The sequence below is a fragment of the Sciurus vulgaris genome (assembly GCF_902686455.1).
Source record: "Sciurus vulgaris genome assembly, chromosome: 8".
NCBI lineage: Eukaryota > Metazoa > Chordata > Mammalia > Rodentia > Sciuridae > Sciurus > Sciurus vulgaris.
Window position 1 is genome coordinate 140,300,855 of NC_136468.1, and position 27,370 is coordinate 140,328,224.

Below are 27,370 nucleotides of genomic sequence, written 5' to 3' on the forward strand. Positions count from 1 at the left end.
TCCTGGCTGTGGTTTAAATCCCAACTCAGTCACTGACACCTAGGGTCGTCGGAGACGCATGAGGCCAGAGCCCGAGTCGTTGGTATGGCTGCCTCATCGAGGCCAGGTCCTCTGCCAGGTCTTCTGTCGGTCTCCATGGCTTCCAGGGTGATCTCAAAGCCCAGGGCTCCGGGGCCACGTCCCTTCTGCTATTCCGAGGCCAGACCTGTGCAAGGGGAGAAGAAACTTCCTTCCTGCCCACTCTCCTCTGCCGGCCCTGGCAATGAAAATTGCCAAGAAGAGATGTCTATTATTTCATCCCTGAGATTGAAGTCAGCAGCGACGTGTGGAATTCTGCCTCTGTGTTGGCCCAACTCGTTATCAGAAAATTAGGGTAGAAAAGAAGCTTTTGCGTGGCTATGGAGACATCTTAATAGGTGCTTTGATTGTTAAACAGAAGCCTCTGTATGGGTTTAATTGCTGTAAATGCTGTTTGCCTTCTCTGTTATGATAAGGCTTCTATTCTCATAGCTTTAAAAAAAAAAAAAAACCCTCCCTTTAACAGTTTCCCTTTGCTTTAAGCTTGCCTGGCAAGTTTAATGAAATCCAAACAGTGAAAGTGAAGAGAGAACCTCCAAGTTCAAGCCTGCACGCCCACGCAGGGAGCCGGGCACGGGTTATTACCGCCCGAGACTAACGATGCTGCAGCCACTTAATGTAACCGACACAACGCACCCTTCCACCAGATATTGGGAAATTAAACCAAACTGCTAAACTTAATTACAGCTACTTCTTTTGAGAAGGCGCCGTCATGGAGAGTCACGAAGTCAGTAGGATAGGAATCTAAGAGTGAGCAGAGAAATGTGTTTATAACTAAAAGCTCACTTGAGCTTCGGCTGTGTGTGTGTGTGTGTGTGTGTGTGTGTGTGCAAGGGGTGGAGATGGTGCAGCGAGGACTTCACCTGAGAAAGAGAAACATCTAGATCAGAAATTCTCAAACCTTGCCCCTGCTGTCATTGGGGCTGGTTGAATCTTTGCCATGGGTGGGCTCTGTCACCTATAGTACAGGCTGATGGACAGCACACCTGGCCTTGCCCTACTAGTGACACACACATATACACAGTGTGACACCCCAAAATGTCCCCAGATGTTGTCACATATCCCCTCGGGAGCAACAGTTCTTTAGGTCGAGAACACTCCCTTTTGTGGGTGCCTGGCTGTGTGACCTTTATCAAGTCACTGCACCTCTCTGAGCTCCTTGGTCTTCCTTTGTCCAACCGGGATAAAGAAGATACCAATTGCAGGGAGACATAGCTTCCAGGTATAAAATGCACATTGTGGTGCTTCACGCTGAGTGATCAGTAAGCGCAGTGTTTCTATGACAATAACCTTGAATACAGCAAACTTGGGTCAAGTTCTCTGCCGCAGGCTCTCTCCTATGCGGGGCTGATGTGAAGATGAAGATACGGGTTCTGGCTTTGGCAGAGGTGGCACACGTGTGCAGACTTGGTACTTACCACCTCCGCCTCACTCGGGGCAGACGTTACCCATCAATTGCCTCAGAATGGAGTCTCAGAATCCTTCGCGACACAACTTTCTAGTCGGTCACCTCAAATGGCCCCTGAGAAAAGACCCACGTGGCACGCCTCGTTTTGTGGATCCCTCGTAGGGAGGCAAACCCTTCTTCTCCAGCACAGCCTTTAGGAGTTAACAAATACTCTTTCCTTCCACGTCTGATTCAGTCCCAAAAGGAGGTTGGAAAAAAAAAAATTTTTTTTTTTTTTTGACACACTGTTGTTCTTTCTTTTTTGCTTCCCTTGGGAACAGAAAGGAGTCGTCAATGGACTTCGAGCTTGATGACATTAGTTTTTAGTTAAGCTGGAGGACATTCCACCGCCTGTGCTTCTGGCTGATACATTGTCCTGTCTCTTTCGCGAGTTTTCTTTGCCCTCTGGGGCTTGGAACATCATTAGCTTCACCAGGGCAGAATTGGGATTCTGGAAACAGCTTTCAGATGGCCGCGACAGCGTCATTAGACAGGAGAGGAGTGAGTGGGTGGGGCGAAATACTCCCTGATGGGTCCTGACAGGCCGGCTCCCCGGGGAGCGCCTGCCATGGCAGTGGGCTGTGAAGGACCCAGGTGGCCTCTGCGACCCTGAGCTGGCTCCGTCCATCTGGCCTGAGAACCAGAGCTGGCATGCAGATCCCCTGCTCCATCTCTGCCTATCTAGTGGCGATGTCACAGGCGGCACTTGGTTGTTGCTGCTGTTGTCTGGCACCTCTCAGGGTCCGTGGGGTCTGCAGGGAGGCTGCACTGGAGGCCGGAAGTGGGCTGGGGTGGGGGCTGGTGCAGGGGCTGCAGAGGACCCAGAGCTCCCTGGGAAGGCCGGTGCGCTTCCCTGGGATGCAGGCCAAAGCGAGAAAGGAAAGGTGGATGGGTCAGGCACCTGGTCGGAAGTCTGCATGGCGTCTAGGTTCTTCCTCACTCCACCCATCCACCCACCCACCTACCCACCATTATCCAGCCATCCACTCACCCACCCACCTATCCATCCATTCATCCAGTCAGATACCAATCCTCCTGTCAGTCAGTCCATCTATCCATCCATCCACCCATCTACCCATCCACCCATCTATCCATCCATCCACCCACCCATTCACCCATCCACCCACCCACTCATCCATCCATCCATCCATCCACCCATCCATCCATCCATCCACCCATCCATCCATCCATCCACCCATCCATCCACCCATTCACCCATCCACCCACCCATCCATCCATCCATCCACCCATCCATCCATCCACCCATCCCATCCACCCACCCACCCACCCATCCACCTATCCATCCATCCACCCACCCATCCACCCACCCACCCATCCACCCACCCATCCATCCATCCACCCATCCACCCACCCATCCATCCATCCACCCATCCCATCCACCCACCTACCCATCCACCTATCCATCCATCCACCCACCCATCCATCCATCCACCCATCCATCCACCCACCCACCCATCCATCCATCCATCCACCCATCTACCCATCCACCCATCCACCCATCCACATATCCACCCATCCACCCATCCACTCATCCATCCTTTAGTCCTTCCTTCCTTCCATCCACCTATCCCCCCACCTACCCATCCATCCATCCATCCATCTGTCCACCCACTCACCACCCACTCATTCATTCATCCACTTAGTCTAGCATGGCTTAGGTGGTACATGACTAGATCATCTAAAAATAGTTATCTACCACGTACAGAAAGAGATATATCTTTCCACATAGAGTTTGTCTTTAAGAACAAATATTTAAACAAAGACATGGATTTGACCTACAGTGCTAAGTAAATAATCGTATGGGTTGTACATAGGATACCAGAAATCAATAGCGATGGTAAGTGTCTGTAATCAATAGCATGGTAGGTATCTGTAATCAATAGCATGGTGGGTGTCTATAATCAATAGCATGATAGGTATCTGTAATCAATAGCATGGTAGGTATCTGTAATCAATAGCATGGTATGTGTCTATAATCTACCGCATTGCACCTTGGCCAGGTCACAGGCTCTGGGGTCCCTCAGACCTGGATTTCCATGTCCAGGATATGTGTCCTTGAGCAAGTGACTTCCCCTTTCCAAGCCTTGGTTTCCCCACCTGCATGGTGGGCATGCTGGCCACCCAGTAGCTGGGGTAATTGGAGGACATGGCCAGCTTAAGCCACGTGAGTCACTGAGTACTCTGTAAATGGAAGTGATGCCAAAGTGGGTTCTTCCCACAGCTGGCTTCTTTAAGGGCATCTCCTGGCTGCCCTACCTGGGGGACCTTGCACTGGCTGAGGTGACAACCCAAACCAGGGTCCCGCTCAACCCGATTTAGCAAGTGAAGGCGGTTGGTGTCCTTCCTGAGGCTGGCAAGCCTCCCTTTACCTTCCAGGCCTTGACCAGAGTCCACCCCAGCCCCTGGCCGGCTCCATAACAGGCTTTCCTCCTCTGCTCTTCTCTCTGCAGACACACTGTCTGTGCCACGCTGGTCCCCGCAGATCCCACGCAGAGACCTCGGCAACTCCATCAAGCACAGGTAGGTGATTCCCGAGTGCTGGGTAGCACCTCCCAGCCCCCTGAGGAGGGTGGAAGATTCTGCCCTGGCTCCTACGTCACTCTCCCCTCTCTCCCATGCCAGGCTAAGCCTCAAGGTGGCACCCAAAGGACCAAGTCATCTGCGTCCTATTAACCTTATACCCTTATCAAATTCCCACATGGTGGTTAAAAGTCTGGGCCCTGGAGTCAGACTACTCATGTTCCAATCCCAGTTAGTAAAGCTTTGCAACCTGAAAGAAGTTACTTCACCTCTCTGAGACTCCATTTTTTCACCAGATAATTCTGTAGGGTGGTTATGAAGATCACATGTATGTAAACTATGTAACATTCTCACTGAGCAGCATCTTGTCAACAGTTTTTGAAGTATGCTGACAGAGTAGTTAAAATTCGAGCACATAAGAAACAATAAATGGTATCCTCGTTAAGATAAATACTTTACATCCTGATCTGGGGGCTCGCTCCTCACCCAGGAAATGCAAGATTGCAAGCTGACTTCATTTGTGCTGTCTCTCTGTGAGGGACAGGTCTACAGCTGCAGCCCTGCTGGGGCAACAGGACAGCTTCTCTGGGGTCGGTCATAACCTGCCCTTTTGAGGAGAGGCCTAACCATCTAGTCATTTTATCTATGAGGCATTCTTTGTCAGAAGTTCTTCAACTTTCTAAATCTGACTTTCCACATTTTGGGCTCATCATCCCCATAGTCTCCTCAGGAACTCAGTGGGGTAAGTGGAGCAGAAGTTAGCTTGCCCATTTGACAGATGAGAAAACCGAGACCCTGGAGAACTGAGTCACGGTCCTAAAGCTAATGAGTCTCAGCACTTTTGGGTTGAGTTTTCTGTGCCAAGGTCTCCGTGGACAGGTTGAAGACAAAGTTTGTCACTGATTCATGGATTCCTTTTGCTCGCACTTATAGGGTTTCTGTGCGAGGTTGGCAGCACTGAGCGAGGTGGAAGGCCCGTGCCCTGGGGGAGCTGGCGGGCTTGGGGAGGGTCAGTTCGTATACCACGAGGGGTCAGGGCTCTGGGAGAGCAACACCAGGCGCGACACGGGTGCCGGAGCCCGGGGCAAGGTGGGAATGAGCACTCCCACTGAATGGCCCTTGTCAACAGTTTTTGAAAGAAGTGTGTTGACAGGAGAGTTGTTAAAACGCAAAAGAGAAAAGATTGGAGGAAACAGTGAGAACAACGTGATAGACCTGTCAACGGCCAGGCCGTGGCTGCAGAGGGGGACCAAGATGAGGGCTTTGTTTGCCTTTGCTGCTTCCCTGCTCTCTGCTCAGCTCCATCCTTGGACTGGCCACACCCTTGACTTGGCTCCACCTCCTGGGTTGGCTACACCCCTGACATTGCCATCCCTGGATTGGCCACACCCTTGACTCAGCTCCACCCCCTGGATTGGCCACGCCCCTGACTTCACCATCCCTGGATTGGCCACACCCTTGACTCAGCTCCACCCCCTGGATTGGCCACACCCTGACTTCACCATCCCTGGATTGGCCACACCCTTGACTCAGCTCCACCCCCTGGATTGGCCACGCCCCTGACTTCACCATCCCTGGATTGGCCTCACCCTTGACTCAGCTCCACCCCCTGGATTGGCCACGCCCCTGACTTCACCATCCCTGGATTGGCCACCCTCTTGACTCAGCTCCACTCCCTGGATTGGCCACCCCCCTGACTTCACCATCCCTGGATTGGCCACACCCTTGACTCAGCTCTGCCCCCTGGGTTGGCCACGCCCCTGGCTCTGCCACCCACCTGAATTGGCCACACCCCTAGCTGAGTTCCTCTCTTGGATTGGCCAGGTCTCTGGCTCAGCTCCACCCCCTGGTTAAGGCCCCACCTCCAGGCTTTCTTACCCTGATTTTGGAACCCGATAGTATCTCAGCTTCAGATGCTGGTGGCCTGAAGCGGGGAAGCAACCCGATAATCTTGGGTATGGTGACCAACTTCCTAGACTGTAGGGACCCGCGATGGCTTGTTGCTCTGTTTTGTCCTGTGTTCCTCCCTGGGGCTCCATGCCAGGAGGAAGAAACCTGAACTCACCTCAGCCTTGATAAAGAGATAAAATTAAAATCCCATTCCCTGTCATCGAGTCCCAGCTGGGGAATACGGAGAGCTGATCCTGGGGACGGGAGGGGGCTGGAGAGGAGAATAAAACTGCCCTCCCCTCATTCCTAAGCGGCTAGCTGATGGGTAAAGCAATGCCCTTCTTCATCCCAGGGCTGCCAAATCCTGAAGACAGACCCTGCTAAACTCCCTGGCCTGCTGAGGGAACCAAAGGGCTCTAAACCACCCCCCAAATCCAAAAGCAGAGAGCGATGCTTTCCTGGCAACCAGCGTCTCTGCTCAGAAGACTGCTGTTTGCTTAGATATGGAGGTTTTGGTCTGCGGCTCGTTCTGTTTGGAGAGGAACTGACCCAGATCGGGCAAGATGGTACGGCAGACCGAGACAGCCTTTCCCTCAAAATTCTGTCTCCAAGTTACATAATCACTTCCGATTTCCCTTTTGACACTCTGAAGCGGTTGGAGATTAGATACAACTCCTGCCGACGGAGGCACAAATTGAAAATTAAAATTAACTGTGACCTGGCAACCTTCAATACTTTTCCTGAGCCCAGCCCTGCTGCTGCCTCATATCTCAGGGAAGAAGGCACTGGCAGGATGGGGGAGGAGGGCCCGGGGAGTTGATCCACTGCCCTCTCCTCCAGATGTGGGAGACCTCCAAACCCCAGGTGGCAGGGGGCAGAAGGGAGGTGAGCGGATGGTCTGAAAAGGCTTTTTGCCTTGGGAACTCTTTTCTGTGACTAAATAGTTTGGGGTCTCAGCTCTTTGGGGAAGGGAGGGCCCCTTGGAAGCCCCCCACGTGATGTCCTTAGCAGTAGCAGAGAATGGCTCAGGTGGACTCTCAAGGAGACCCCGCCTGGCTTTGTGGCTCTCTGAGGGTGCTACCAGCCCCATCCATTGCTCTGTCCTCGAAGTGAATGTGGCACCTAAGAGGTCACCAGGCAATATTTGTTGAGGGAACAAATGACCATTAGAAATGTCCAAGGTAACCCAATTCGCTGAGCTTTGCTTTGTGCCAGACGCTGAGTGAAGTCTTGACACGCGTGACCTGGTTTAGCCCTCCAATAACCTGTGAGGTCAATATTATTATTATCCCTACTTTACAGATGAGGAGACCCCTCCAGTGGTCTCAGCAACTTGATTTAGTCACCTGTCTCGGAAGAAGCAGGACTAGGATCCAGGGCCCATGCCGTGCCCCTCCGGGTAGTTCACCCTGCTAGAGATGAGTCCGTGACCATTGTCTTGAACATTTCTATCTCTTCTCACAGGTTTTCCACCAAGTACTGGATGTCTCAGACGTGTACAGTCTGTGGGAAAGGAATGCTTTTCGGCCTCAAGTGTAAAAACTGCAAGTAAGTAGCTGCACCTCGGGGTGGCTTTTCCCAGCACCTGACCATACTGGTACCAACAATGCTCGTTGGAGTTTGGCTTCTTGATTCTTGGGAGAGTCATTTGCTTTGCATTTCAGAAATGGGTCTCTAAAACCCTTCTGTATTTGGGTAGGGGGACAAGGAGGGATCAATTGTGAGAAAGAAGCAGAGCTGATGGAAGGTGGTAGAAATGCAAAATGCTGTGTGCCAGAGTGCCTGGGTACTTTGTGATTTCAGTAGCATCTAAGATCGTGGGTGACAAGCTTTTTCTCTCATTGACCAGATTGTAACTTTGAAACGGCAGGATCTCTGTGGCACCAGACTAAGCTGGTCTCAAATCCTGGCTCTGCCACGTTGTGTAGCTGTGTGACCTTGGGCAGGTCACTTCACCTTTCTGTTTGAAAGGAACAAGATCATACCTGCCTCAGGCAATACTGAGTATCCAGTAAATCAACCCACGGGGACATAGCACAGTGGCTGGCTCAGAATTCAGTCCTCAGGAAGAAATCGCCAGGGCCTTCCTGCCCGGCCTTCCGTATACTGGACCCCCTCAGGTCCAGTTTCTAGAAATTAGCCAGCAACATTCGACTGCTTGTAGAAGTCTCAAATGGACATGCATCCATTTGCTTGATAGGAGCCACTCAGAAGATTCTAGAAATGCCTCTCTCCTCTCCAGCCTTGCTCTTGCTTACCTAGCCCAGGCAGGGAACTCTGCTTTGAGCCCTCTTAAGCCTCCCTGCATCCCTGCCCCTGGGTGGTGGTGCGGTCGCAGCAGGAGCGAGCTCACTCTCCACCTCACCCCCTGCCTGGCAGTCTTACCTGAGAGACGAGGGTGAGGCTGGTCTCCCTCCCTCCTGGGGTGGTGTGGAGGATTAATTAGTTCCTCCACTGAGAAGCCTTGAGATCCACATCTAAGGAGACCAGGTGGTAATCACCCAGTACCGGCCACCTTGGGCCTCCGAGGACCTGGGCTCTCGGGTGGTCCCTGGTCTTTCTGACCCCAAGGGGCACAAGGCCAGGCCCTTGGGTCAGGCCTATACACCGGCTGCCCTGGCTCCTCTGTATCTGGTGACACCATGTTCCGGGGTGGGGGTGGGGGAACAGCAGCCTTCACATTCTCACACCTGCCACCTGCCCCTGCTGCGTGGAGGCTTTTGAAGTCAAGTAATTAGGTGACAGGGACGCAGCCGGGAGTCAGCGAGGCTGAACGCTTCCCAAGCTGTTTCAATTTTCAGCACTAGAGGTAGAACTCAGAGGCAGCCTTTGTTCCATGCTGTCTGTTCTAGAAGCAACGGGCAAAGGCTCAGGCCCTGCCAAGGTCTGGAGGCTGGCAGGGCTGGGGGCTGGGCAGAGGGCTGGCTGCAAGGAGCGCATGCTTTGGAAGCAGGGACAACTACATTTGGGTCCCAGCTGCATTGCCGAGCTCCCTGTGTGAGCTTGAGCTCTTAAGGGGTGTGGCATTGCCAGGCACCATCCAATGCCACAGCAACTCAGGAGGCTGGGGCAGGAGGATCGTGAGTTCAAAACCAGCCTCAGCAATTTAGCGAGGCACTTAGCAACTCAGTGAGACCCTGACTCTAAATAAAATACAAAAAAGGGCTGGGGATGTGGCTCGGTGGAGTGCCCCTGAGTTCAATCCCTGGTACCATTAAAAAAAAAAAAAAAAAAAAAAAAAAAAAAAAAAAGGAAGTATGGCATCCTGGGCTCAGTTTTCTCTTCTGCAAAGTGGGCATGATATTAGCACCCCACCTCGGGACTGTTGGAAGGAGTCGCTACAGTGTCTCTTGCCCCAGATTCCAGTGTTTTTATTCAAGAACATTCCTCCGCACTCCATCTTGTGCAAAAGTAGCTCTTGGCATAGAGGGGGCATTATTGAAACTGAGACATGGTCGGATTACACGGTGACCTCACAAATTTGCTTAGCCCTTGAGAAAAACTGGCAGAAAGGCGGACAGCAATTGCAGCTGTTGGGGGACCCCCGTGTGCTTCAGGGGTCTTGGTCTTGTATAAACTGGACAGGATTCAGGGCTACCTCCAGTGTGTAAGTATGAGCATGCTTCACTGATGTCGGCTGAGATGGCGGTTACCCGCCTGCAGGGTCTGCATTAATCAGAGTGAGGATGTTGGTCATTTACGCGTGCTTTTAAGGACAGACACAATTTTGGATGCCCTGCAGGGCTGATGGATAGCGGGCGAGATGAGGGATAGGAACGAGTATACACAGACCCTGTGGCCAAGGAGTCCGAAGGAGACTCGCTGTAGAGAACGCATTTCGATGACCGTGAGGAATCTGCATAAAGAAAGGCAACAGGCCAGCCCCAGAGAGGTGGCCCTGAGAACAGGAGGCAGCTCCTTAGAGAAAACCGGTGGGAATTATTCGCGCACTTATTCAACTCACGTGCCTGGGTTAAACGATTAGCCCTGCAGGTTGAGGATCCCTCATCTGGAACGCGTGGGACCAGAAGTGTTTCCAAGCTTCAGATTCTTTCTCATTTTGGAACATTTGCATTTTGGCATCTACCTATACGTGGGGAGGGGACCCAAGTCTGAAACAAAATTCATTAATGTCTCATGTACACACAGGCCGATGTCAACATTAGGCCATGTTCAGAGTGCGACCTGTGTTTTGACTGATCCGTCTCCTGAGACCAGGCACAGAATTTTCCACTTGCAGATTCTGTTGGTGCTCAACAACTTTTGGATTTCAGAGCATTCGGGGTTTACGGATTTTCCGATTAGGGATGCTTAGCTAGGATACGCTAATATGATGCGCCACTCTTCAGGACGCTGAAAAGCAACAGGGAATTAAACAGATAGAACCTCTCTGTACTGCTGGAATTTATGTGCCGGTGGGGACAGGAGTTGGCCAGACGGTGGACAGAGGAGGTGAGTTGGAATAGATCATGTGCTCAGACAATGCGAAACAAACCAGAGACCGGAGTAGGAGGGCCAGGGTGGGGTTGCAGTTTTAATTAAGAGGGTCAAGGAAGGTCTCCTACCCCACTGAGAACTTTGGGAAAATCTGAGTGTGTTCCAGCGCGTTTCTGACCTCCTAAAGGAGCCCAGAGCCAGGGATTTGAGTCTTTCCTGAAGGGAATGATCTCTCTTCCTTCCTCCCTCCATACCTTCCTTCCTTCCTTCCTTCCTTCCTTCCTTCCTTCCTTCCTTCCTTCCTTCCTTCCTTCCTTCCTTCCTTCCTTCCTCCCTCCCTCCCTCCCTCCCTCCGAGCCTGCTGTTCTGGGCGTGGTCCCCAGACCAGCAGCATCGCAGGGTTACAGATGCGCCTTCTCAGGCCCCGCCCCCAGCCTGCTACCCACACACCTGTATTTGAAGATGGTCCCAGTGGGTCTTGTGCACATGCAATGTGGGAAGCAGGGCCTGGGTGGTCTCAGGCCCCTTCCTGAGCGATTTTTCCTTTTCTAGATTGTGGGCCTTGCAGTGGGGCACCCATCAGAGTAAACCCGAGGGCTTTTCAAACACAGAGCCCTGGATCCCACCCCAGGGCCACAGATTCAGTAGCTGTGGGAAGAGTTGGGGGCAGAGGTAACACTTCTGACCAGCTCCCCGGAGGTACTGATGCACTGGCCCTGGAACCCCACTTTGAGAATCACTGCTCTACAGAGAGGTGGTAAGTTAAGAAACAAAATCCAAACATTTTTGGCCCGCTGCATCTCTCAAAATGTGAGGCGTTTGGTAAACACGGATGGTCTCTGATGATTCCTTTTCAGGTTCTTTGGCCCCTGAGTCTCACTGTTGATGTGGGTCTTGTTTATCATTATCTCCCCAAGAAATGCATCCAATAAATATTCATGTGATGAGTCAAAAAGTTACTATATGATTAGGAACCCGGGATGTCTGGCCGATAGGCCCATATTGGAATCCTGGCTCTGCTATCAACTGGTTGTATGTTCCTCTCTGAACCTCGGTTCCTTTTTCTATAAAATGGAGATAAAGATAATATCTACTAACCTAGATGGTTTACAAGACAAAACACCAAGTAAGAGAATTGCTCAAAAAAATGCTCATCTTTTCACCTGACCCCTCGCGAGTGCTTAATTAATGAGAGCTAACACTCCCCGTAACTTGATGAATTAACTCTGGGGTTCCCCTCCACCTGGGAAGCCAGAAACTTCTCTAACCCCCTTCCCTTCTGCTTCATTTTAATGCCCACTTCCTTTGGAATTATCATCAGCTGTTGTTGGCGTTTTGAATGGAGAGATTAATGAACTAATAGGAAATTAAGACTCCAAAAGCAGTTCCCAGTTATCTAAATCGAGGCGTCTTTATCGAGCCGGTTGGTGAGAGCAGAGTGGAGTTCAGCTCCGAGTGCCAGGTTGTCGGCCCAGTTCACTTACCAGCTGATCACTGGATTCAGCGGCCACCAGTTTGTTCTTGCCGTACGATGCTGATGGGTTCCCGGCCCTCAGTCTTGTGTTATCTGCGTCCCTCCCTCCTCGAGGGTCCTTCTTGCGCAGGTTTCTGCAGAGCTGAGATCTGGGTCCTTGGAAACCTTTCTACCCTTATCTGCATTTCTGCCGCGAAGATGTCCAATCGTGAGTTGGGGAACTTCTCTAGAGAAGGGGCATTTAAGCTGAGGTGCATTTCCCCCATACAGGCAGAGCGTGACAGGAAGGGAACTTCTCCCAGCCCACCTAAGTGTCTCTCCTGTGCCCTCTCCTCCTGGATGGGGCTTTGGTTCTGGTTTGGTCCACTGGCCAGGGCTGAGCATCCACTGGGGGGAATCTGGTGCCGCCCAGGGGTTGTGCAGGTGGAGAAGGACACTTGCCATCTTGTCCTGAGAGTTCAGGGTGGGCCGTGGATCACGGCGGAAGCTTAACATTGCACTTGGTGAGCCCTCTGCAGACTCTGGATGGGAGTCTAGGAACCTATATTTTTCATATGCCACCTGATGACCTCTATTTTTCCTTGAAGGTGAGTGGGGAATTGAGACCCAGAGGGAGCAACAGGCCAGGTAGATGATCCCTGTGTGGGGGATGCTGGGTTGGTCCTACTCACCAAGAGCGACCGAACCCGAGGACCTGGAAGCTGAGTCTTGAAGGAAGAGGAGTTAGCCAGGTGAAGGGCATCCAGCCAGGGAACCAGCCTGGGCAAAGGCTTGGGCCCAGGTGGGTGCATTTCTGCATTGGGGTAGCTGGAGATCAGCCTGCTTCTGCCCTGATTCATGCTGCCTCCACCTGAGTCTGCCGATGGGGACAGAGACGTGGGGGAGGTGGATTGCTCACTGCCCATCCAGCCCAGTCCTGGAAAAGCAGTCTTGGAAGGTAGAACCCTCATTATCCTGAGAGCAGGTTGTTTGCCAAGGCCAGTACCTTGGGGAAGGGTGTCCTGGGGTCAGGATCACCATTCTGGGGGGGGGGGCAGTGGCCCCAAGGGCTGATGTTCTCCGATCCACCTGCTCTACTGGTCGTTGATTGGCAGGGGGTGTGATCAGGAGGCTTCTGAGCACCGTGCAGATACTTAAGGCTTAGGCACTGACTCCTCTGCTTCAATACTGAATAATGGAATCCGTGGCCCAAGGGCTCAGGCTCACCTGTGCCATGGCATCCAGCTCAGATCCCCAGGGGCCTCTTTGAGCAGTGGTTACAGGTGCTGCAGACAGCGGCTCATCCCTGGGACCATCTCTGGAGCCTGGTGCTTCGCTGATTGCAGTGGCCTCCCCCAGGGGTGCCTGGGGTTAAGCCCCTCCCCTCCCCAGGTAGCTCAGAGCTGGTGACCACCTCACACACTCAGGTGTGCAAAATCGCAGCCTCCTCACGTGAAACAGGCAGACTCAGCAGGACAGCGGACGCTCTGCAGGATCAGGCCGACCCTGGATTAACCCGAAACCACACCTTTGCTTAGCTTCACCTTGATTTCTATCCCCTTCTCCAAGAGTAGAATAGATTTCTCCCTAGAGAACACCTTTTATTGATCCCTTACAGCAATACCTAGGTCAGGCTCTGTTCTAGGGACCCGAATGATGACAAGAGATACAAACTCTGGGGCAGAGAGAGCTGAGGTTAGGTCCTGGATCTGCCACTTCCTTGCTGTGTGATTACGGGAAATCTTCTAAACCTCTCTGATGTACAGTGAGACAAAGACATTCATCCAGTGTGATTGAGATAATAGGAGCGTCCCACAATACTTAGAAATAGATATTCTCTCTATTAATGCAAAGTATAATAAACATGGAAGAAACATACCCGCTCAACCCCGTCCAGGGGCTGAAACAAGGCTGAAGTTCTGGGAAATATAGGACAGTTCTCCTTTTTCCGTAGTTCTTGTTTGGCACGTTTCTTTGGGGATTTTTGCAAAGCAGTCGGCTTCTTGGGAGAGATGTTGAAGGATGAGACTCAGGGTTTCTCAGCCTTGGCCTCTTGGCTTTTGGGGCTAGGTATTCTTTGTCATGGGGCTGTTCTGCGTTTGGTTGGAAGCCTAGCAGCATCCTTAGCCTCTGCCCACTAGAGGCCAATCAAAGCCCCCCCACACCCAATAGTGGTAATCAAAGATGTCTTTGGACATGGCCAGATGTCCCTGGGAGTGTGGAATTGCCCCTGGTGGAGAGACACGGTGTGTATCATAAATGTTTCACTCCCAACCAGGGGCACTGTGGCGTGTATTGTTCTCTGTTAGCGTGTCAACTGTCCAGTGCCTGTCCCACACCTGGACCCCTTCCTGAAATTTTCAACTTACGAGGGGAGCCATGAGGTCCGACTCCAAGGTTATTGGGTGAGACATAGGGTTACCAGCCCTATAGTCACCAGGCGATCATAGGATTATAAGTCCTATTGTATTGTAGGGGCATCGGATTTTCCCAAGCTTAGCAAATCCCGCGTGCCCGGAAACCCCTCAGGCAGTCCTAGGTCTCTGCTAGCTAAAAACACATCTGTGCTCCAGTTGAGGACACCCCCCACTCCTGTAGGAGACCCGTGATCATTTCCCTAGTGAGGAGCTGTGTTAGGAAGCCCGGTTCATGAGCCGCGCTTTGCAGTTTGTCCCCAGGGTATTTTAACATCCTCTTGCAAGTCCCTTCTCCTCCTCTGCCAAGTCTGGCAGGGCACACTTACACGTTTCTTTCCAGGCCAGTGGTCACTCGGCTAGACTGCACTAAGGAGGGCCACACACGCCTTCGCCCAGCCTGACGGTGTTATGCGATCTTGGCCCTGAGATCCGTTGCACTCTCTATTTCCCTCTTGCCCCGGGCCTTCTCCTTATCGAGATTTTTGCACCAAAATACAATGTTCGATCTGAAAATTTCCTGTTTTGCAAAACAACTCTGACTACGGGTGACAAGGAGGTGGAAGCGTGCAGGGAGCCAGGGTGCGTCTGAGTTGCTGGGAGCATCGTGGCCTCCAACCTTCCCGTGCTGAGGAGAGGGTGCGCGCCCTGCTGCAGCTGCTGGGAAGTTTCTGGAAGCGTCAGGATTCATACAACGGGCAGGATATTGGCAGGATATAATTATGAGCATGCATCTCAGAGATCACCAGCTTGAATCTTGAACTTACTTTTCCATTAATAGAAACACTTCAGCTTTTGCCATAATTGCCATGGGAATTAATTGTCCTGTATATGCATTTTTTTTTTTTTTTTTTTACCTATTATAAGCAAAAGAATGTGGGTCCAAATATAGTTGTATGTGAGGGAGGATCCTACATCCACTGGGAGCTGAAGCAGGAGCTGGCCACGAGGGTGGTCATGGTGACTTTGTACACCGAAGACTCACCAAGCTCCAGATGTGTGCCATACAGGTCGTGTGCAGAATCCAGTGTGACCCTTGCAACAACTTTAGAAGGCAGGCGGGGTCTATTATTATCCCCATCTTATAGACAAGGAATAAGAAACCTTTAGAAGTAAATAACTGGCCAGGTGTGGTGGCACAGGCACATGCCTGTCATCCCAGCCACTCGGGAGGCTGAGACAGGAGGATCTTGAGTTCAAAGCCAGCCTCTAGCAACATAGCAAGGCCCTGAGCAACCTAGTGAGACCCTGTCTCTAAATAAAATATAAAAAGGACTGGGGATGTGGCTCAGTGGTTGAGGGCACCTGGGTTCAATCCCCAGTTAAACCCCCCCCAAAAAATGTAAATGACTGACCCAGGGTCTCTGGCGGGCGATCTGTTACTCAAACGCGTATCCCTCCCATTCAAGGTCCCACTTAACCACTTCCAGCCAAGGTCTGGTCACACAGGACGGCCACTAATGCTAGCTTCTACTCTGCTTCCCCTTGAACTAAATGTGCAGAACGGAGTCTGAGAACCCAGTCTCCACCCAGACCCTGGACCCACGCCACCCCACGGCCCTCCTGCTGCACTGTCCCCTCGTGTCCTCTTTTCCTGAATTAAAAGAGGCCAAATGGATCTTCGTGTATTGACAAGTCCCTCCAGGTCCAGGGAGGGCCTGGGATGACCTGATGGACAGCAGGGACGGAGAGTAGGATAAACAAGGTGGGAGGGGACCTCGGCCACCAGAGGGGCTTACCCAGCATGCACCACCCTGTTGGAACCCCTCCCTTGGGTCTCCTTGCTCTCAGGATGAAGCCAACTTCATGACCTGCACCGTCCCTGGCTGCCCCCTCCGCCTCATGCCCACAGCTCCGGCCTCTCTGAGCTGTCAACACGGGGGGCAGACTGGGCGTCCACTCACCGACTGGTCTCTGCCCCCGAGGCTTCTGTCTGGATCTTTCTGGAATGCCTCTGCTCGCTCCCACCTATCTTTCCAGCCCAGGTCTGCTGCCAGTTCCTCCGGGAGGCCCCGCTGACTGCCCTCAAGTCCCAGCGCCACACCTGCCTGTCCGTCATACCTTCCTGGGTACCACCGTGTCGTGTGGCCCGGCCATCTCCCTGACCTGACCTCTATTTGAGGATAGTCAGGTCTGGGTTGTTCATGGCTCCTACCTCCGGGGCAAGCAAGTGCTTAGCACATAGTAAGCGCTCAAGAAACATCTGTCGGTCGAGAAGCTGTTAACAGCAACCTCCGGAGGGGAAGTGATTCTCGTCATCACAGGGACAAGGGAGCAGGGTTCACAGCCACGTGGGATCCTTTCTAAGAGGCAGTTTTCAAGCAGAGGAATGAACGGAAGGATGTTCATGCTTGAAGTCGCAGGAGATGGCTTTAATCCCTAGACCCTAAGCTTCTTTCTAGATGGCAAGATCCTTAGAGAAAGAAGTCCTGCCCCAATGGACACAGAGGAGGAATCAAATAATGCTTGTTGAGGGGTTGGAAATGGAATGAATTGTTTCTGCTGCTCTGCCCTTTGCTATGTGTATGACTCGGGCCGCTTCCTGAGCCTCAGTCTTCCTGACTTTGAAATGGGCACAACAGCCTCCACCTCTTACAGCACTGTTGTTGGGGCGAGGGGGCTACTCAAGAGCTCCGGGCTCACTGTTGGGGCTTGTTTAATATTTCCTCAGCTGGGTATGAGGTGCGGCTTTTGAAAACACTTGCATTTGAACCCTGCGAGGAAGGGCAGGTGGATTATTGCAAGGTACCCTGGGATAGAGTAGGAGAAAGTAGAAAGGAGGGATTTGTCCTGCCCCGAGCAAAGTTCCGCAAGTCGGTTAGGATCGCCCAGAGAACCATTTGGAATTGATGAGACTCTCTCCCCAGCGGGAGCTTTGCCTGTCCCTCCTCCGGGATGGCGAGAGTCCTGATCCTGGTTCCATGCTGGGCTCCAGGCTTGTGTCTGCTCTGGGCTGTGACAAAACTATTAAGAACACAGCAGAGCTTCTCGTAAAAGGGACCATTTGCCCCCCACAGTTCCACAGATCCATGGCGATCCAGTTTGCTTCTGGTCAAATCCTTATCTCCAGCCCCCTTCTGTTGAGAGGGTCCTATTTACCTTTCACCAAGAGGAATGCAAGTGATAAGACAGAGATGTCACTTCCCCGACAATTCTGAGAGACTGACCCTCCCAGTCACACTCTGACAGTTTCCCTTCTGTCCGTCCTTCCTTTATCTTTCGTTCCTCCTCCCTCCCTCCATCTCTCCAACATTTATCCAGCATACCTTGGGCACCAGGCTGATGGAAAGGGGGAGAGACCCGGATGTTGCCCTCAAGATAAATTTGCATATTTAACTTTGCCGTGATGTCTCATTTAGCCAGCAGCCCCTTGGGGAACGAGATGTTCCAGGCAAGCAACTTTTCTCCATAATTGAAGTTTATCCTATTAAGCCTTAGAAGTTAAAAAAAAAAAAATAGCTATTATAATGGAAGTTTTAAATAAATTCTTTCCAAGATTCCATGCTCTCTGAAGGTAGCAGGGCAAAGCCAGGGGACAGGTCACATTGGTGCTGGGAATTTCTTTTAAAAATCACGGTGTCTTATTTGGGATCCCTATTTCTATAGACTCCGAGTTAAGGGTTCCAGGACAAGGGGTTCGATCCCAGGCTGCACCATTAAGAGGGCGCAGGAGTGAATCAGGGGGAGGGAAGGGGCCAGACCTGGGTACATTGAAGAGTAGGTCACAGCTATGGGCAGCTGGGGTCCAGTCTCACCCCGAGCACACGTCACGGCACCCAAGGGAGAGGACACTGGGCTGTTCATCAATCAACTCCCACCATGGTTGGTTGAGGGCTCCAGATTCTTCCACCGGTCCAAATTTCCAGCCAGAAAAACAGTCCCCCAGCAACAAGTCATAGGAACTCATGGGAAGCTGCTGCACAAACTACCTACAGTAGAGAAAGATACAGAGGCTGCTCCTTCCTGAGCAACTTTGTGAGCCAAGCATCTGTCCTTAGTCCTTACTACAACCCTGGGAGGAAGAGGAGACAGTTGTTCCTACTTCACTGTAGAAGAGACTGAGGTTCAGAGTGGGTCAGTGACTTGCCCAAGGTGTCGCAGCCAGGGAGTCAAACCCAGGATTCAAACCCAGGTTGGTTTGGCAAACTCTCCCCTGGAGGGAACACTGTCTTCTAGAAGATTCAGGCTCCCAGACATCGCTCATCTGGGAGGAAGAGCACATTCCTTTAATGGGGTGGTTCTGTCTTCGCAAGCCGTGCTTCACATTCCCGTTCCCCACAATGCTTCCCGGATGAGAACCCTAGAAGGTACCGCCGGGGAACATGATGCTGCAGCAGGCGCGTCGCCTGCTGAACTGTAGGCTAGCTGCTCTTTCTTCCCTCCGCGGTAAAGAAGAAGTCTGCTTTGAAGGGAATGAGGTGCGTTCCCAGCTGGAAAAGCGGTTCTCCTTCAGTAGGACGCCGTGTCCGCGTGGCCCCAAGCCTGGCTGCGGTCCCTCTTGCCTGCCCTCCAGGGGCTGTGCCACATCAGCAGAGCCTGGACGTGCAGCCCAGTTCCTCATCCAGAACCTCCGTGGGTGGTTGAGCGTCTCCCTGGGCGCAGACATTTCTCTTTGGTTTCTGCAGGACCAAGACTCTGTTCCCAACCCTCACGCTGCCCTGGCTGGGGGGAAGAGGGTTCCATGTCCCACTCTCTTTGACCAGAGGTGAAGGAGGGCTCTTCCATTACTTCAAGAGACAAGCAAGAAGGGACCCTGCAGGGGAACAGGCCAGGGAAGAGAGCAGAACATGGACCGAGGTCATGGGAGGCCCTTCCTGTCCTGTCCTGGTCTGGCAGTGGTCCAAAGGTTAAGTTCGATCACTTGTCCCCACTGCAGGGGACTTTTCTACTTCTGCGAGTCACCTTCCAGCTGGGCTTGTTAGAAAAGACACCTGGGTGGAGGTGGCAGAAAGGAAGGATTTCTTTCTGGAAGTTTCCAGGGTGGAGTCTAGCTATTCCAAGTGCAGACCATGCTTGGATCAACTCCTGGTGGCATCTGCAGATTCCCCGGCACGGGGCTTCCCAAGCATTCTGTCACCGTGCTCAGAACCCTCCAGGGACTCCCCGTGCCTATGGGATCAAATGTGGGCTTCTCTAGTGGCTTCGGGGCCCTGCCTACCTCCCCTTCTCAGGTCCCCACCGCTCTGCTTGTTCTCTTCTCTTTGGCCCTGTGGACCTTTAACTTCTGACCCCTGAACCCACCAAAGCTCATTCTCAACTCCAGTGCTGCCTCTTAGGAGAGATGCTCCCAGGTGACACTTGCCCAGGGACCCTGCCCGCCCGTCCCTATACTCACGCTTCCATTTCCCTGTATTTCAGGGTCACGATTTTACCACACTTGCAATAATTTCATCCATTTGCTCTTCCCATAAACAGAGCTTCGTCTGCTCCATTTGCTGAGTCCCCTTTCCTGGGCTTGCTGGGTCCGGTCCACCATTTGTTCACTGAGTGAATGAATGAATGGCTCTCTCGGCATTTAGCAGAGCTGTACAGCAGGGTTGTGACATGACACTGCTTATCCCAAGGGACCTGGGACCTTCCCCAGACGTCTGAGGGTCCAGAGTCTTTGGAAAAGAAAGAGAAAAACCACGACACAGTCAGTTGGGGTTTTTGTTACCCCGGTAGCGGGGAGGACTAGATGACGTCTTAGACTTGTCTCAAAGAAGAACGCTTTGAATAAGTATGTTATCTGTCCCGGGATCCCTCCTCTTTATCCGCACCTGGCCGCAGGCATCTCGCATCTGGGTTTAGAGCTGGACTCAGGACTTCTGCTGCTCGCTGGCTATTTGACCTTGAGCAAGTTATCCAAACTTGCTGAGCCTCAGTTTCTCACTCTGTAAAACGGGGATAACAATCCTTGCTGCTTCCTAGGGCTATTCCTAGGCCACATGGATTATGTAAAGTACCTAGAAAGTCACCTCTTGAACTTCAGTATTATCTCTTGTTTTTTTTCCAGATCCCATAGCCTTTCTGACATTTATCACCAATAGTGGGCACCTTTTAATAGTTCTCAACTGGGTTAGGTTTTCTAATGCCAACAGCCGTCTCCTGTTTCTGAAGATCCCGAATTGTCTGGGTTGACTTTTCCCAATCGAACTTATTTATCCGTTCAACACTCTGTTATGATTTTTTCCTATTTACCTGTCAACCCTGTTATTATTTTAAAATCTATTTTAAACGGACACATAGCAGTTGAACACAGTTTGGAGGTACAGTGTGACATTTTAACACACCTGTATGATGTCTGATCATCCGATCAGGGGAGTTGACACATCTGTCACCCTGGACAGTCATTTGCTTCTTGTCTTTTTAATGGGTGTATTTAAAGATGAAAACGTGTATGTCATCGTGAATGGAATTTTAACGCCACTTGCCTTTCGTATAAGGCAACCTGAAGGAAACCGATATTCAGAGGGGAAAACACATCTATTCGATTTCCCGGTGGGGAGCGGTCTGTCTGCAGCTGGGACTGGAGCTAGCGACTGCTGGGGGACCTTCTCCCCGATGCCCTCAGACCCAGGAGGAGTGGAGAGGAGCTACCACCCTTGCCACCATTTCCTGCTGTCCCCATTCCTCCTCCCTCGGTTCTGCCTTCTCGGTGGCCCCAGGTCTAGCTTCTCAGGGCCCTCTCGGAGCCATGAAGACCGGACACCAGAAGCAGCTGGGGAGTGTGCCCAGACCCCCACAGCAACCTTCGGGCGCGCCTGGAGGGCTCATTCAAGCGCAGAGTGGTGCGCCCCAGGGCCGCGCCCCTGAGTTGCTGACTCAGCAGACCTGGGATTTGGGGGTCCAGAGAAGTTCCTAGAAGGTGCTGATGCTGCTAGGCAGGGAGCCCCACTTTGAGAACTTCTGAGCCAGAGTCAATGTCAAGTCTCTGTCTGGACATTCAAACCATCCTGCGGAAGAGAACTATCAAATCCCCAGAGGGGAAGAGGTCAGAAGGCCAGTCAGAGGTTCCCACCTCCCGGCGTGGCGTCTGACTCTGTTACAATACTGGCCCTCTAAGCAGCCTGAGGACAGCCATCTGGTGGAGCTGTCAGAAGTTAGGCTGCCGTGCACGATGAGGGAATCCGAGGGGGCCCTGGGGTACGCTTACAGCATCCCCTGGTGTGTACCCACAGAGGCGACATGCAGCTGAAAAAAAACATGAAGTTGGCTGCGGTAACCTGGGGTCTTTATTGTCCCTGCAATTTCAGGCAACTGTAGGGAGAGACTAAGGTGACATGGTAGGCTTGTCTCAGAGAAAGGCCTTTTGATTCTAGACTCTTCAACTTAATACCTCTTAATACCTGCTACTGATCTCACCCTGATTGGAAGCTCTGGTTCCGAGTCTCCTACAGCTTGAGCCTTTAGGATAAGTAAGAGGCCATCTTTGGGACCACTGACCCAGGCTTCCTGCCAGGACAAGTCCAGTTAATCTCAGTTTTTCCACCTGGGAAGTGAGAATGATAATAATACCCATTTCTTAAAGTTGCTATAAAGATCAGATGACGCTGTGTATGCAGAGTGTTTAGGACAGCGACTGGAAGATGAGGTTTCAAGTCAACGGTAGGTGGTGATTAGCAGGGCAGGGCCAAGGCCGTTAAGTACAGACTGATAGCACAACATGTGCTTCAAAGCATCATGTCTGTGTGGGCATGGGGGTGAAACAATTGATACCCACTCTCAGACCACTTGGGGTGGACCCGAGAGAGGGGGGACCAGCAGCTTCTCTCCAGAGTTAATGATCTGGATTGCCAAGGATATGCCTTTGTAGCAGCTGTTCTGTCTCATCTCACATCTAACCAGTGTCCAGAGTTTTCCAGACCACCTCATCTATTTATTCACTCACTCTGTCCACACATCCATTCACTTCCATCCGTCCATCCGTTTATCCATCTACCCGTCCTCCTTCCTTTATCCATCTTTCCTTCCTTCCATCCATCCATCCATCCATCCATCCATCCATCCATCCATCCATCCACCAATCCATCCATTAACTTATCTATCCATCCACCCATCCATCCATCCCTTCATCCATCCACCTGTCCACCTATCCATCCATCCATCCATCCATCCATCCATCCATCCATCCATCCACCCACCCACCCATCCATCCATCCATTCATCAATCCATCCATCTATGCATCTATCCATCCATCCCTTCATCCATCCACCTGTCCACCTATCCATCCACCCCTCTACCTACCTACTCATCCAGTCATCCATTCACCTACCCATTCCTCCATCCATCTATCCATCAATCCACTAATCCACTGGCTCCCTACCAATCCACTCACTCCTCCATCCCATCCATCCCTCCACCCACCCAGTCACACGCCCATCTCTCTTTCTCTTTCTTTCTCAGGTTAAAGTGCCACAACAAATGCACCAAAGAAGCCCCACCCTGTCACCTCCTGATCATCCACCGGGGTGGTAAGTATTTAACACTTCTTGCCCTGGGTGGGGGTGCTCCTGCAGACTGTCCAAACTGGCCTTCCAACCTGGCATGATTCCAGATACCTTCTGCTCCCCGGAGACCTTTATCCATCCTGTACGCCTGTCCTCCCTGTTCCTTGCTTTTACACTGGTCCCTCTGATCTTCAGCCCCCAGGTTCACCACGCCTCCTCCTCCCCTGCCATACTTTCAACTCTTCTCCTTCCCCCAATTCTGTTGCTTTTCCTTCCCACTTGAAAACAGTGCTGGCGAGTGTTTCTCCATGATGTGCTCTCCAGACTCAATCAATTGGCCTTGCAGGAGCATGACCCGGGAGGGGTCTGACTCAGGTCTGTTGGTTTGGGCCATCTGTATGCTACTCTCTGGGGCCCTGGGAGTGTCTGGGCCAACCTGACCAGACAAGGAAGTTATTGCCAGCCTTTCACTGTGCAAAAGCTGGAAGGAAAGGCTTTTATCTTGCCTGCCAAGGATTCAATAGGGGACAACTCTTTGGAAAGCCTGATGGTCCAGTTTTCAAACTCGTTCTCCTGATTCTTGCCCTTTGGAGTCGTTGTCCCTGGACTCCATCGTCTACCCTGCAGTTCATCCCCAGGGGACTCTTTAGTCCTGTGCCATTCAATAACATAGCTCCCAACCACATCTGGCTATTTACATTTAGATTAACTAAAATTAAATTAAACTACAAATTTAATTACTCAGTCACACCAACCACACTTCAAGGGCTCTGTAGCCACCTGTGGCTACCATATTGGATAAGGCAGATCTACAGCATTCTCTTCGCTACAGAAAATTCTACTGGACGTCACAGTCCAGACCCTTGCCCTCAAAACAGAGTCCATGGTCCAGCAGCATTGTGATCGCCTGGGAGCCTTTTAGAAATGCACAATTTCTGGCCCTACCCCAGACCTACTGGATAAGAATCCACATTTTCAATAGTATTTGGAGGGCATTTCTGTGTCCTTTAAAGTTGAAAAGTGTCACTCGAGAACAGGAGTTGTATGTAAGCTCAGGGGTGTGCTAGGGCCAGGCCTGTGTCCCATTGAGAGTTGCTGGCGAGGTGGGGCCATGGCGGGCGGGGATGACTGGGCACTTCCTGGAGCGTGGCCACTCCAGCACAGTGCAGACCTGTGTCACCAGCATCTCGAAGTTTTCAAACAAAAGCCCAAATAGAGGGTTTTATGTGCCATATACTTACTTGTGACTATTAGCAACTTATTAAATATTTTAAATCTTTCTGGCTTCATCCCTGCCACCGCCCCATCTAGAGGTTGGGTGGAGCCTTAGAGCCACCAGAAAGCAACTTTAGGGTATAGCAAGTGGCTAATCCAGTCTACTCTCCTCATCCTCCCATCTCCCCTGGCCTGGGTAGTGCATGCTCAGGGGAACCTGCCTAATTTTAGAAGAAACCCAAGGGGAACTTATAGAGGAGACAGATCGCTACCCAACGCAGTCCCATGGCCAACAGGCAGTTGGTTTTGATGATCTTTGCATCATCGATCTCCTGGAAGAGAGAGGCAAAGGCACAGAATTGAACTTCCTCCTCCTTCCCCTCCCCACGTGCTTAATTAAGAACCATCTGTTCCTTGAGTAGCTGGATACACTCAAGGAGGCGGTTCTGAACCCGGAATCCTCACAGCCCCTGAGCTCCTGGGCCTGGGGTCAGCTGCCTCGGGGAATTTGCCTCCCACCAAACTCCTCTCCGTGGCGGGTGCAGCTGGAGCCCGACTCCCACGTGGAGGCGAGACCCAGCCTGCTGGAAGGGGACCGTCACTCTACGGTGGCATCTGAAGGAGGGCTCCCTCCCACCCACCTTCATGGTCGTGCCCCCCGGGCGCCAAGATCGCGGGCACCTGTACCAGCAAAGCAAACTGAACTTTCCAGAAGTCCTCCTTTCCCCCACTGTTGGGGGGAAGTTGAAAATAGTCTGTTTCCATGGTGATGACAGCTCAGGCTGAGCAGAGAAATTAAATCCCTGGGTCAGTGCAAAGCTTTAACTTCTCAACCACCCCCGCCCCCGGCACCCTCGGAACTAACAAAGAGCCACGTTGGAGCTTGTTCCTCAACCGAGGGGACAGGGGACTGACGATGTGGCCTGGATCGAGAGGTTGTTCTACGGGCAGATCTTGTGTGGCTTTGGTCTTGTCCCAAGGCGTACTGCAGAGCTGAGTCTTCCTTTTAGGGTTCCATGGCTTATTAGGACGAGTGATGTCTTTGGACGGGCAGCAAACTACTTAGTCCTGGTAAACCCCGAAAGTAACACAAGGCGATCCTGACACACAGCTCAGAGGACGCAGGGACGGGCGGTCATCATGGTCCTGTCTGTTAATCACAGGCCCCGAGAAATCAGCACCTTCTTGTCTTTTAAATGAGGTTCAATTCTGAAATGAATGTCAATATGAAACAATTGATGGTATTGATGGAAAAAAAAAAAAAAAACCCATAGCTTCGGGGTTTTGAATGATAATGTTTGTTGCCAAGAGTCCTGTCTGGACAATATAGGAGGAGCCCCAAAGAACACCCAGATCCCAATGCAGCGACTGTCACCTCGGCGTGACTGTCACCTCGGTGTCAGGGGCGGGTCCTCGAGGTGGGGTCTCAGCTGTGCTCTCCAGGCATGATCACAACCAAAGCCATACTTAAACTCTCAATCCATTGCTTTTACCCCTACGGATCCAGCAAGGTTAGTCCGGACAGAGTCGGTCCCATGCGACATCAACAACCCTGTACGGAAGCCACCTCGGTATTCGGACCTGCACATCAGTCAGACACTCCCCAAAACCAACAAAATCAACAAGGTGAGGCTGGACTTCAGCTGGGCGGGGCATGTGGGGCTGGCAGCACCAGGTGGTGGGCAGGAGGGGAGGACGGGTTTACCCGGGAGTGTGGCCCTGAACTGCAGCCCATGGGGACGCTACAGCCTGGGGAGTGGGGCATCCAGCAGTCCACAGAGAGATGCACGAGCTGGGAATCGAATTTAAAAAGGGGACCCAGGGACGGAGGATGCGTGAGCGTGTGGAGGAGGGGCACCAGGGATGGGAGCAGAAGCCACCAGGGAGCTTCCCTGGCAGCTCAGATCCTGCCTGCTCTGCTCCGTGAGACGTTTCCCCATCTGCCCGGATGAACTGCGCAGATGGTTCCGGGCTTTCTGAACATCTGTTGAACTAAGGGTTGGGGATCTGGTTCCCAGCTTCTGGTGGAGACTGGATGGGCGGATGTCTGTGGGGGCCCTGAGCCATGAGCAACGGCCAGCTTGGTGGGTTTCCTTCCCGGGCAGCTGGTCAACAGTGGTCCCCTCTGGACCTCTTTCTCTTCCTGCCTTGTGTTGAAGGTGGGTAAAGAGTGAATCAGCCCAGAGATGGGGAGGTCACTGATCTGAGTCAGGGCCCCGCTGAGCATCTTGGTGGCTGTTGACCTCCGGTCTTGCTTCTCCGCGGAGGCTGGAGAGGGAGGGCCCCTCCCCAATCCTCTGGCCACACAGCAGCCACGGTGATTCTGAATGAATGTGATTGGAATCCCGTCACTCTGCTGAAATGCCAGCCGGTGGCTTCCTGTTGCTTTTGGAAAACGCATCAGGTTCTCCACCGCAGCCTGCAAGTCCCTGCCAGAATTCAGTCCCTCCCCATCTCTGATCTCTCCTTCCGTGCTCCCACCAAAGCCCATTTGTTGGTTTCCTCTCACGCTATCACCCAGTTTTCACTCCTAGATCTCAGAGCCATTCACCATCTGGCTCCTTGTGACATTAATCTAGCAGTTGAGTGACCTCAGCCTCTGGAGTCAGGAAAACCTGGGCATCTGGGCTTGGCTTCCTTGACCTACTGGCTGTGAAAGTTTGAGCAAGTAATTTAAATTCTCTGAACTTCAGTTCTCCTATATGTACAGTGGAGGTGGTCCACTTATCTGCAGTTGCCTGGCAAACTACCCTGATCTTCGGGTCTGTGGGTTTGGAACTGGAATGGACCATAAAGAGGCAAGAATGCCTTTGCTCCATGATGTCCAGGGACTGAGCTGAGAAAACTCCTCTGTTGGTGCATTTTAGTCCACTGGTCAAGTCCAGCCCATCGTCTGATTTTCTGAGAAAACACACTGGGGTGCAGTCGCCCCTGGATTGTCTGTGGCAGCCCGTGGTTCCTGCTGCCGTAGCAGAGTTAAGAGGTCATGACCAGGAATTGTGTGGACTGCGAAACCTGACACGTTTACTCAAGTCCTTTACAGAAAAAGTTTGCGGACCTTTGATATGAGCTGGAGGTTTCTTCACTCACGTGTCTGGAGCCTGGCAAGATAAGCCAAAGTCTGGGAGTAGCAGGGAGATCCGGTAGCGCATGCGCATGTGGACTTGCCTTGTGGCTTGGGCTTCCTCCCAATATGGCTGCTCCCCAGCCATTGTACTTCCTCTATGGCAGCTCATGACTCCAAGAGCAGCTGAATTAGCAAACAGGGTGGGACTTGAGCAGTGTCACTTCTGTTGTACTTTACTCATAGAGGCAGTCCAAGTTCAAGTTCAAGGGAAGGAGACATAGACCCAACTCTGGATGGGAACAGTCCAGAGGTCTAAGGATTTGCATCCATGTTCTAAAATGCCCTGGATGGGCAATAAGAGCACCAGCCTCAGCGTTACCATGGAGGTGAAGTGAAAT

At 52.0% G+C, this 27,370-nt stretch overlaps 1 protein-coding gene across 4 annotated transcripts in view; it reads left to right on the top strand.

Annotated features, from left to right (window-relative positions):
- KSR2 (kinase suppressor of ras 2) overlaps positions 1-27,370 on the top strand; it is a gene marked incomplete at its 3' end in the record, with an annotated part of 403,959 nt that overhangs the window by 306,671 nt on the left and 69,918 nt on the right. For 2 of the 4 annotated variants that reach the window (XM_079151534.1, XM_079151533.1), the window contains exons 6-9: positions 3,997-4,066; positions 7,421-7,504; positions 22,647-22,714; positions 25,413-25,531. In XM_079151534.1, coding sequence (XP_079007660.1) covers positions 3,997-4,066; positions 7,421-7,504; positions 22,647-22,714; positions 25,413-25,531 — 341 coding nt within the window. Of the gene's footprint in view, positions 1-3,996; positions 4,067-7,420; positions 7,505-22,646; positions 22,715-25,405; positions 25,532-27,370 lie in introns of all 4 variants that reach the window. The other 2 variants (XM_079151531.1, XM_079151532.1) reach the window with 1 other exon arrangement.